Source organism: Chiloscyllium punctatum, chromosome 20 (assembly GCF_047496795.1).
Source record: "Chiloscyllium punctatum isolate Juve2018m chromosome 20, sChiPun1.3, whole genome shotgun sequence".
In the NCBI taxonomy this organism is placed as follows: domain Eukaryota; kingdom Metazoa; phylum Chordata; class Chondrichthyes; order Orectolobiformes; family Hemiscylliidae; genus Chiloscyllium; species Chiloscyllium punctatum.
The window spans coordinates 10,287,026-10,299,371 of record NC_092758.1 but is presented as its reverse complement, the minus strand read 5'-3'; the positions used below and the strand labels follow the sequence as shown (position 1 = coordinate 10,299,371).

Sequence of the window (12,346 nt, the reverse complement as noted above, 5' to 3'; positions counted from 1 at the left end):
CCAAGTCACGTTTGCCCATTGCCTATACTCCCTGATGTACCAACTAGTCAATATTCAAACCTCCATCCTCATCTTCCATGGCCTCACCTCTCACCAGTGGTTCACCAGTGATTTCAATCAAACCAACTCATCCCAACACCACTTCACCCCAACCCAATCCATTCCAAAACCCAATCCAACCCCAACCCCAATCCATTCCCAACCCCAATCCACTCCCAATCCAATCTAATCCATTCCCAACCCCAATCCATTCCGAATCTAATCCAGAACCAATCCACTCCCAACCCCAATTCACTCCCAAACCCAATCCAACCCCACTCCACTCCTAGCCCACTCCCAACCCCAATTTACTCCCAAACCCAGACCAACTCCAACCCAACCCAAGCCATTCCAACCCCAACCCAATCGAGCCTCAACTCAGTGTGACCACCCACTTCTGACAGAATGTAAAATAATTCAGGGGGATACAACAGGAGGTGAAGAAGCCCAGGTGAACCATTCAGTCTGAGAATGAAAGCTCATTATTAGTTTCATTATTATTATATTCTTGTGACGGTAGCAGTGTAGGACAAGGAGAAGGCCATTGCCCCTCAAGCCGAATTGAGCATTTAATGAGGTCACGGCTGAACTGTATATTAACACTAACCTGTTTTGGTTGTGATACGGTTAATAACATTCCCAAGTGAAAATGTCTTGATCTCACTTTTGAAGCGTTCTGTTGACCCTCATCTCTGTAGCTTGTTGGGAGATAGTCTGAAGAGCCCCCCGATGATCCAGCTCGATCTGATTCGAACAGGCTGTTGCCTTGTTCCGGATTTGGTGTACCAGGAGGAAATAGGTTCATACCTCCCAATCCCCCCTGAGCTTCCCTACTTTATATCAGCTACACTTCCCAGAGTTTGATTAACTGTTTACCTAGTCCTACTATCTCTGGCATCAAATGGATTGTCAATGGCCTCAATATTAAGGAGATGCAAATAGACTGTGAACCACTCTGCACTGACCTCTGACCCCCACACAGGAGGAAGGGGAACACTTACTCATCATCTCCTCCACACAACCGCAGCAGAGCTCGTTTGTATTCTCCAGAGGTGTCACTCTGAAAGGAAGGACACAGCAGTCATCCAGGGGATATGTCAATGTAGCACACACCATGGCCATATTCCATCTTCCTGTCCCCAGTGGGGGTTGCTGGGAATCCTGGCAGTCATGAGGGTAACTGCTACACTCCGTGCTCTCCCTCCCCCTCAGTCTCCACCCGGCCTCCCTCCCACAATGAGGTGGTACATTTGCCTGCCTCCCACACCCCTCTGAGCCATGGCCTGCCAGTTCCAGACCACCGCTGTCCTGTGCCCTCATTCTTGGCCAATCAGGGAGCTGCCCAGTCATGGCGAGGTGGGTGAGATTGGCTCACTTGGTCACTCCGGGATAGGCGCATATTCTGTGTCTACCCATCATCCGTGAGTATCTGAACCGAGGGGGTCATGTGCCTTATTTGGAGTGGAATGTGATAGGGCCTGGGGTTTGAGATGGGTCCTGTCCTCGCCTCCCACAATACAGACAGCCACATGTATCCACACCAGCCCCTAAACTTAGCCCTCCCCACAACTCACAAACCCCCTCCCACTCACACCCCCCCCACTCACACACACCCTCTCCCTCCCCACACACACCCCTCCCTGCCCACACACACCCCTCCCTGCCCACACACACCCCTCCCTGCCCACACACACCCCTCCCCCCACACCTCTCCCTCCCCACTGACACACCCCCTCCCCACTGACACACCCCCTCCCCACACACCCTCTCCCTCCCGACACACCCCTCCCTCCCCACTGACACACCCCTCCCCACTGACACACCCCTCCCTCCCCCCTCACACACCCCTCCCTCCCCCCTCACACACCCCTCCCTCCCCCCTCACACACCCCTCCCTCCCCACTGACACACCCAGAGACACTCATGGGCACAAACACACTAATCCCCAGAAACATATTCACAGACAAACACATATGTGTGGACACGCACACACCCAGACACATGGGGATAGCTCACAAACAGGGGCAGGGGCTCTGGCTGGCCTCCCCCAGCCCCGGAGCGGTGCAGTGCCGCTAGGAGAATCCACTTGGAATGACTGATTGTCCCAGATTGGTCAGAGACCACCTGCCCACCTCATGCTGTAGCTGCCTCATGGACATGGGCACTCACCTTTATCATATTGTGCAGCGATTTCTCGTACTTCATCCGGAACTCTTCCCTGATGTCCAACATGTCGATCTCACTGCGAGAAATCATGATTCGGATCAGAGTGTTGTCCCTTGTCCCCATCCCCTGTGGGGAGAGGGGAGAGAGAGAGAGAGAGAGAGAGAGAGAGAGACAGGGGTGAGGGGAGGGGGAAGAGGGGATCGAAGGGAGGGAGAGAGAGAAACAGACAGGGGACGGCAGGGAGAGGGGAGAGAAGGAGAGAGACAAAATGGCACTTCAGTGATTATTCACTCTGTAAACAGTTTGATGCATGAGCCTTGAATTGCCGTTTATCTTCTCCAACTGGACAAGGACTGATTAGCAAGGTTAGATCTCATGGAAAACAGGGAGAACTAGCCATTTGGACACAGAACTGGCTCAAAGGTAGAAGACAGAGGGTGGTGGAGGAGGGTTGTTTTTCAGACTGGAGGCCTGTGACCAGTGGAGTGCCACAAAGATTGGTGCTGGGTCTACTATTTTTTGTCATTTACATAAATGATTTAGATGTGAGCATAAGAGGTACAGTTAGTAAGTTTGCAGATGATGTCAGAATTGGAGGTGTAGTGGACAGCGAAGAGGGTTACCTCAGATTACAACAGGATCTGGACCAGATGGGCCAAGGGGTTGAGAAGTGGCAGATGGAGTTTAATTCAGATAAATGCGAGGTGCTGCATTTTGGGAGAGCAAATCTTAGCAGGACTTATACACTTAATGGTAAGGTCCTAGAGAGTGTTGCTGAACAAAGAGACCTTGGAGTGCAGGTTCATAGCTCCTTGAAAGTGGAGTCGCAGGTAGATAGGATAGTGAAGAAGGCATTTGGTATGCTTTCCTTTATTGGTCAGAGTATTGAGTACAGGAGCTGGGAGGTCATGATGCAACTGTACAGGACATTGGTTAGACCGCTTTTGAAATATTGCGTGCAATTCTGGTCTCCTTCCTATCGGAAAGATGTTGTGAAACTTGAAAGGGTTTAGAAAAGATTTACAAGGATGTTGCCAGGGTTGGAGGATTTGAGCTATAGGAAGAGGCTGAACAAGCTGGGGCCTGTTTTCCCTGGAGCATCGGAGGCTGAGGGGTGACCTTATAAAGGTTTATAAAATCATGAGGGGCTTGAATAGGATAAATAGACAAAGTATTTACCCTGGGGTCAGGGAGTCCAGAACTAGAGGGCACAGATTTAGGGCGACAGGGGAAAGATTTAAAAGGGACAACATTTTCACACAGAGGGTGGTGCCAGAGGAAGTGGTGGAGGCTGGTACAATTACAACATTTAAAAGGCATCTGGATGGGTATATGAATAGGAAGGGTTTAGAGGGATATGGGTCAAGTGCTGCCAAATGGGACTAGATTGGGTTGGGATATCTGGTCAGCATAGACGAGTTGGACCAAAGGGTCTGTTTCCGTGCTGTACATCTCTATGACTCTATGACAAGGCAGATTCAATTTGGATCTTGTTCAATCTCACATTTCTCAGTTTGAGCACCTGAGTAAGATGTTTGTGGATTTAAGCCCCTGTTCAGAGATTTGTCCAGATAACTCCAAGTGCAGTAGTGAAGGAGCGCCGCACTGTTGGAGGGTCAGTGCTGAGGGAGCGCCGTACTGTCGGAGGGTCAGTGCTGACGGAGCGGGCACTGTCGGAGGGTCAGTGCTGAGGGAGCGCCGTACTGTCGGAGGGTCAGTGCTGAGGGAGTGCCGCACTGTCGGAGGGTCAGTGCTGACGGAGCGGGCACTGTCGGAGGGTCAGTGCTGAGGGAGTGCCGCGCTGTCAGAGGGTCAGTGCTGAGGGAGTGCCGCACTGTCAGAGGGTCAGTACTGAGAGAGTATTGCACTGTCAGAGGGTCAGTGCTGAGGGGGTGCCGCACTGTCAGAGGGTCAGTACTGAGGGAGTGCTGCACTGTCGGAGGGTCAGTGCTGAGGGAGTGCCGGACTGTTGGAGGGTCAGTGCTGAGGGAGCGCCGCACTGTCGGAGGGTCAGTGCTGAGGGAGCGCCGCACTGTCGGAGGGTCAGTGCTGAGGGAGCGCCGCACTGTCGGAGGGTCAGTGCTGAGGGAGCGCCGCACTGTCGGAGGGTCAGTGCTGAGGGAGTATTGCACTGTCAGAGGGTCAGTACTGAGGCAGTGCCGCACTGTCAGACGGTCAGTACTGAGGGAGTGCTGCACTGTCAGAGGGTCAGTACTGAGGGAGTGCCGCACTGTCAGAGGGTCAGTACTGAGGGAGTGCCGCACTGTCAGAGGGTCAGTACTGAGGGAGTGCCGCACTGTCAGACGGTCAGTACTGAGGCAGTGCCGCACTGTCAGACGGTCAGTACTGAGGCAGTGCCGCACTGTCAGACGGTCAGTACTGAGGGAGTGCCGCACTGTCGGAGGGTCAGTGCTGAAGGAGTGCTGCACTGTCGGAGGGTCAATGCTGAGGGAGTGCCGCACTGTCAGAGGGTCAGTACTGAGGGAGTGCTGCACTGTCAGAGCGTCAGTGCTGAGTGAGAGAAGTTGTGGGAGCCTGTCTGCAAACTGATTGCATTGTGCCTGAATTTTAGTATTTGCGTTAAAACACTTTGGAGAATTCTTATGGTCCTGGAAGACACTATATAAACATGAATGATTCTTCCAGACAGAAGACAGACTTTGTTACTTGATTAATGATCGAGAGGATTGGGGTAATGCACCAGCAACGAGTTCAAATTAAATAACTCTGAAATTAAAAAGACAGTCTGTGACTGTGAAACTGTAGGATAGCTGTAAAAACCTGTATGATTCACTATCCTCCCTCAAGAGAACAATGTCTACTGTCCTTAACCAGGGAGGCCGAGATGTGACTCCCCAGCAAGTCGTTCAGTTGAACCCAGAGAACATTACTTTCAAGATGTGGACTGGAAGGGTTTAGGAAGACAGGTCACAATCACCTACTGCTCCCAGGCAATTAGAGACGGACAATAAATCCTGCCCTAGTCACTGTCAGCCACAGACCTTGGAAAACTGATTTGGGAAGTTCCTGAGGTCTTTCATTACACTGGGACATTTGCAACATAACTAAAGGATCTGCACTTCAGAAGCACATTCTGAAGGATGGGATTATTCTGGGAAATGCTAAGGAATTGTCAACAATGCAGAGGGGTGTGGGGGTTAATGTCAAAGATCAGCCAGGGTTTTATTGGCGGGTGCAGCATGGTTGAAGGGGCTGAATGGCCTTCTCCTACTCCTATTGCTTATGTTCAAATGTGGTAGACCTTAGCTGCTTTACCTTCATCGCCTTGTATAGTCTGGAAGCGAAATATTCCTGGGTATTTCTGGCACATCGGACTGCAGAATTCAAAAAGCAAAAAGGCACAAGTTAATAGAGAATTCTACCCAATGGGGAAAGCTCATTAAACAATATTTTAGTTGAACTGGGGGCCGTGATCGAATAACATGACGATAATCTCAGTGATTAACCAGGTCGACAGGATAAGGAGGTTAGGGTTTCACAGTGCGGAGTGTTTTACAAGGGCTAGTGTTGCAATAATTGAGTAAATCCCAACTCCCCAATTTCACTTGTACAACTAGACTGGGATGCTCAGCTGAAACAGCAATAATTCTGTCCGGGTGTAAGTCACTGGTTTTCTCCTTGAGCAGTAGATCCTTCAATGTGGCCAAGACAGGGTCGTTAACCAGAAACACCACCTTGTGAAAGGAGTTAAATGTTGTGCTAAGAATCTGCAAGATAGGAGCAAGAGGAGGCCATTTGGCCCTTCGAGCCTGCTCTGCCATTCAATAGGATCATAGCTGAACTCAGTCCCCTGTTCTCGCTTTCTCCCCATTCCCTTTGATCGCCTTAGCTTTAAGAACAGTATCTAACTCCTCCTTGAAAACATTCAACGTTTTGGCCTTAACCAGAGAATTCCACAGGCTCCCCTTTCTCTGGTGAAGACATTTCTCCTCAGCTCAATCGTAAAAGGCCTACCCTGTATCCTTAGACTGTAACTTCACTCCCCTACCCCCGACCCCGGGTTCTGGGCTCACCAATCATCAGGACCATCCTCCTGTATCTGTCCTGTCTAATCCTGTTAGAATTTTATAGATTTCTACAAGATCACCCCTCACTCTTTGGACCTCTCAAATTCTACATTTAATATCGATCTCTCTCTTTGTGCCCCTTCTCCACAGTCGTAACGTTGTATTCCTCGCTTTGCTTTATTACCTTGATGCACTTTGTATGGCATGATCTATCCTTGCTGCATACAAAACTTTTCATTGTACATGTGACAGTAATAAATTAAATCAAACATTCTCCTAAGCTGAATATAGTCCTAACTATATCAGTCCGGCCATCCCAGGAATAAGTCTTCATTGCACTCCCTCCATCACCAGAACACCCTTCCTCAGACAAGGAGACTAAACTGCACACAGTTCTCCAGGTCTGGTCTCACCAAGTCCCCCTGTACAGTTGCAGCAAAACATCCCTGCTCCTGTACTCGAACTGCCTGCCTGGAGGATCACTGCTGATCGAGAATTGAGCAGCATCTTCACACTCACTATTTCTGGACATACAGATTAGGAGTCAGCACAGGCCACTCAGCCCTCAAATCCTGCTTCATCATTCCCATTTTCATCAAGAATCTAACTCCATCTTAAAAATATTCAATGCCCCATGCTCCACTACCAAGTGGAATTCCACAGACTAACGACCCACTGACAGAAGACTTGTTCTCATCATCTCCATTTGAGGTGGGAGACTCCTTATTTTTAAACTGTCTCATACAGCCAAAGAGTCATACAGATACACAGCATGGAAACAAACCCTTCGGTCCAATGGGGCTGGGTGGGTTACTCTTCGGAGGGTTGGTTTGGACTTGTTGGGCCGAATGAGAATCAAATGGGGTCAGCCAGGGTTCTTGGTGGGGGGGTGGGGGACAATGGATCGGTGTAGGTGGAGGGTTAGCAGGCTAGTGATCTTTCTATCAAGGATAAACCTCTCATGCCAACCAACAAAGGTGTTAGCTAGATCATGGCAATGCCATTCATTTGGGCATAGACGGTGCCACTGAAACAGTTTTATGTAGGAAGAAAAGGGAATTTGTAATGAAAAGGACCAGATCTTCTTATTTTCGCGCTTTTTAAAATTATGGACTGAAATGAGAAAGAACCCTTTGTGGAGCATGCTAACATGCTTTATAAAACTTTGGCTCGGCCACACTTAGAGCACTGTGTTCGAGTCTGATTGCCACATCACAGGAAGGATGTGGAGGCTGTAGAGAGAGTGCAGGAGAGGTTTACCGGGATGCTGCCTGGATTACAGGGTATGAGCTGTACGGAGAGGCTGGAAAAACTCAGGTAGTTTTCTCTGCAGCGGCAGAGGCTGACGGGAAACTTGACAGAAGTCTATAAAATTATGTGATGCATAGATGGGATAGGCGGTCAGAATCTTCTTCCCAGAGTTGGAATGTCTCGAACTAGGGGCCATACATTTGAAGTGAGAGGAGGATAGTTTAAAGGAGATGTGAGGGACAGGTGTTTTTTTACATAGAGAGTGGTAGGAGTGTGGAACGTGCTGCCAGGGGATGGTGGGGGAGGCAGGTACAATGGGGAAGTTAAGAGACTGTTAGATAAGAATGTGGATATGCAAGGAATGGAGGGACATGGACCAGGGGCAGGGAGAAGGGATTAGTTTAATTTGGTATCATGTTTGGCATTACATTGTAGCCGAAGGGCCTATTCCTGTGCTGTACAGTTCTATGTTCTTTTAAAACCAAGTTAAAAATCACACAACACCAGGTTATAGTCTAACAGGTTTATTTGGAAACACTAACTTTCGGAGCGACGCTCCTTCATCAGGTGGTTGTCTGATGAAGGAGCGTCGCTCCGAAAGCTAGTGCCTCCCATTAAACCTGTTGGGCTATAACCTGGTGTTGTGTGATTTTTAACTTTGTCCATCCCAGTCCAACACCGGCACTTTCAAGTTATGACGTTTAAAACCAGTGTTTTGTAAGGATTGCTGAATGTTTTGAAAAGCAAGTAAGTTGACCCTCATGGCAGGCATCATTGGGACAGCTGCTTGTTCAAGCAGTAATGGAAGTTTAGTTTGCAGACAAACTGGAGCTAAGGGGATCTTGTACAAATGGAGCTCTAGTCGGCAACAAAAATTGGTTTGAGCGCAAGTGGCCAGTTATTGATGATAGAAGTCCTCAACTATGTGATCAGGTGGCTGAGTGATTCAGGACAGACCAATACCAGCTCTCTCCCTGCGCTTTGTGATCATGGCCACTTGAAGCCTGTAGAAAACCAGTTTTACTTTCCCTCAGCAGATGCTGTAGATATTTTCCAATCGACCTGTTCAGAGATGTTATGACGCACCTCTGGAGCAGGTGGCACTTGCACCCAGGTGTCCTGGTTCAGAGGTAGAGACACTACCACTGCACCTTAACAGTCTCTCGGCAGAATTGACCTGCCTGGTCTAACAATTAAGATTGACAGTTAACTGCTCTTACAACATCTCTGTAGCAGTGATGGCCTGACCAATCAGCAGCTTCTTCTCATCTTGTATAAATCAGTGTCTTTTTCTTGCCTTCTCATTCTGATGAGTGCAGGACAAAAAGCTTCCAAATCTAGTCTCCCATTTATCAATGTTTATATTCCGTGCTACCACACTTATTTATTTCTGCAATGTTATTTGTTTGTTTTAGAGTGAAGTCAGACATGAAATGTCAATGCACTGGCCATTTCTTTATTTTGTATTATTAATTGCCAGACTCTCTCTCTCTGGAGAACCAATGTTCACTTTAGTTTCCTTTTTCCATTTTAAAGACCTGTAGAATTTCTTGTTGTTATCTTTTATATTTCTAGATATCTCTCATACTCTTATGTCCATCTTTTAAAAAAAATAATTCTTCAATGATTTTTATATTCTGTTCAATATAAATTCTCCTTGAGTCTTACTTGTCCTGCACCAAATGTTGGAAATATCTCCTCAATATCTGCCATGGCATCTTCACTGACCCACCCCTCACCTAATTTCCTATTTCACTTAACCAACCCCAGCTTGACAACATTAGCATACAGGTTACATGCCCTCAATTAGCTAGGAAACCAGGCTTTTTAACCTCCAGCACTCAGGAAGCACATTAAATCTTACCCACGGCAAGCATCAGCTTCTCAAAGTCACCCGAGAGTTCACCCCTCAAACTCTCTTCAATCTCCTTCCCAGCGATCTTCTGATACTCATCGAAAACTAAGGAACATAGCAAGTAGTGAGATCAGTGACAGTAATTAAATTCACACACACATTCTCTCTCACGGGCACACACACACTCATACTCTCTCAGGCACACACAAAACATATTCTCTCTCACAGACACACTCATTCTCTCTCAGACATACACACACTCTCTCTCTCTCTCACACACACACATTCTCTCTCACACAGACACAAACACACATTCTCGTAGATACACACATACACACACTCTCATTCTCTCTCATAGAGAGGCATTTAACACACAGGTACACATATGCAAACATACATGCACACACACACAGTATACATGATTTGGAGGTGCACAGCACTCGAAAAACTACTGCTTCCAAATAAATCTGTTGGACTATAACCTGGTGTTGTGTGATTTTTAACACAGTATAGGCACACATTCTCTCTCACATAGACAGGAACACACATATACACAGTCACAGACCACACACACACACACGCTTCTGTGTTCTCACAATGGTCACTGTATGCTCAGACACACATGTATACACTTGCGTCCACTTGGACACAGGGGTGACAGTGTGAAAGTCAGTGGGGCCACCTGTCCACCAGGGGCACTGATTGTTCTGTTTGAGGTGGTCTTGTCTGTAGTAGCTAGGGGCCAGCATCAATGGAAAGCTGTAAGATAAATGGCTCTAACATGGAGGAACCGATTCAGCCAATGGGCTGACAAAGTTTGGGGCATGAATGGGTGTTTGTGTTTAATACACTGGGATATTGATAGATCAGGAGCTATTTATCAAACACTCAATCATTCAGTCACTGTACCCAACTGAAGGTGACAATAGCTCCGGTTTCCGAGAATAGTAATGAACGAACTCTCTGTAGTTCCCCACTGTAACTCTCCAGCTTCATACAGCTCCTGTGGAACAGAAACAGGGGAACATTAGGAATGAATGGGAAGAGACCATTCAGCCCCTCGGTTCTGCTTCACCATTCTATCAGTTCGGAGTCAGATTTATATTTCAGTTCCACTTCCTTTTTCCTGCATATTCCCCAACGTTTTATCAGAGAATCATAGAATCCCTATGTGTAAACAGGCCATTCGGCCCATCGAGAACACAATGGCCCTCCAAAGAGCATCCCACCCAGACCCAAACCCCTACCCTATCCCTATAACCCTGCATTTCCCATGGCTAATCTATCTAACCTGGACGCTATGGGGTTATTTCCCACAGCCAATCCACCTAACCTGCACATCTTTGGACTGTGGGAGGGAACCGGAGCACCTGGAGTGTGTCATGCTGGAAATTTCCTTGCCGATATTTGACATGATGCTGTGAGACTTCATGAGGTCAATGCTGAGGGCTCCAGGGTAACTCCCTCTTGAGTGTGTCCTACTGTCCCGGTGTCCTTTTCAATAGTTTGCTACAACGGTAGGGGATTGCTAGGGCCATTTCTGAGGGCAATGAAGAGTTAACCGCATTGCAGTGGGTTTGGAGTTACATGCAGGCCAGACCAGGTAAGAATGAGAGATTTCTTTTCCTCAGGGGTAACCCAATGGGATTTTACAATGATTTCACAGTTATCCTTAGATGTTGATTTTAAAAATATCTGGAATTAAAATTCCTCCACAGTGGGATTTGAACCCAGACCTCCATAACCATTGCCTGGGTCCCTCAATTACCAGTTCAGAGATAACACGACTATGCCATCACTCCCTGAACCACCTCCCCCACAAACTTCAGACCTTAGCTACAGCCATCACTGTTTTGATTTAATTTATTTATCATGTGTTTCTTGTTACAATATATAGTGAAAACTGTTATAAGGTGTTGCCACTGTCTATCTTAAAACAAAGAAAACACAGCCAAAAGGCAGAAGAATAAAGAAATAAAGGTAAGAAGTGTTCAACAACTGATGAAGGGCTTTTGCCCAAAACGTCAATTCTCCTGCTCCTCGGATGCTGCCTGACCTAATGTGCTTTTCCAGCACCACACTTTCAGCTCTGATCTCCAGCATCTGCGATCCTCACTTTCTCCTTTATAGTGCACCATTATGGGGTCTTGGGCCTAGTGGTCAGGCACAATTTCCCCTCGCCATATCCCCCGCCCCTGGATAGGTCACCCACGCCGACACCCCTGCCACTATGAGTCCTCACCAGACCTCGCCAATGCAGATGTCACCGATGCCTCCAGGTACCAGACTGGCCCAAACCCGACTGTGCCACCACTCCCTGTGTGTCCCCATTGGGCCTACATCAGCATCGCAGCCTGGTCTCACACTGGGCCCAAACACTGAGAATCACATGGGCAAGGTCGGTGCTGGGGAGATGAGCGAAGGCTCAGTTTGGAGATCCAAGCTCACGGACTGCACCTACCTTTGCATCCTGAGCCACGAGATCCTCAGTCACTACATCATCTGCTTCCCTGGTCCCCTGGAAAAACAAGGGATCGAATAACCAAAGAGGAATGCCACTTGAAGTTTTATTTGCTGGGCCAAGAAAGTAGGAGGCCCTTCCTGCTGTCCAATTAGACCTGTACTTTCAACTCATTTCCCAACGAACATTCATCAGTCACAATGGGTGGAAAACGGAGGAAGGACAGAGGTCTCTGCCTGTGCAGGATGAATCCAGTTTTACTTCACCTGGTCCACAGAATATCACACCGGGGTGGGGGGTTTGCTGGGCATGAGAATTATTTCCACATTCTGGACTCTTTGAGAAGGACATCAAGATCTTAGACCAGGGTCCAAGGAGGTTTAGTGCAAATGGAACTGGGCTGTGGAGATTCGGTTTCGTAACTAGGATCGCTCTCTTTTAAGTCAAGCAAGTTCGGGGAGAGTTGATCGAGCTGTTTTAAAGTCATTAAGAGTTTTTGATAAATTAAACAATGAGAAATTGTTTCCAGTGTTTTTGGGAGGGTTG

The 12,346-nt window shown here is 47.9% G+C and overlaps 1 protein-coding gene across 2 annotated transcripts in view; it reads right to left on the bottom strand.

Moving 5' to 3' along the window:
* The window catches only part of anxa6 (annexin A6), a 105,994-nt gene that overhangs the window by 50,701 nt on the left and 42,947 nt on the right, over positions 1–12,346 (bottom strand). For both annotated transcript variants that reach the window (XM_072590293.1, XM_072590295.1), the window contains exons 8-13: positions 11,801–11,857; positions 10,249–10,342; positions 9,349–9,444; positions 5,482–5,540; positions 2,209–2,331; positions 1,041–1,099 (exon numbers count right to left, since the gene is read on the bottom strand). In XM_072590293.1, coding sequence (XP_072446394.1) covers positions 1,041–1,099; positions 2,209–2,331; positions 5,482–5,540; positions 9,349–9,444; positions 10,249–10,342; positions 11,801–11,857 — 488 coding nt within the window. The remainder of the gene's footprint in view (positions 1–1,040; positions 1,100–2,208; positions 2,332–5,481; positions 5,541–9,348; positions 9,445–10,248; positions 10,343–11,800; positions 11,858–12,346) is intronic.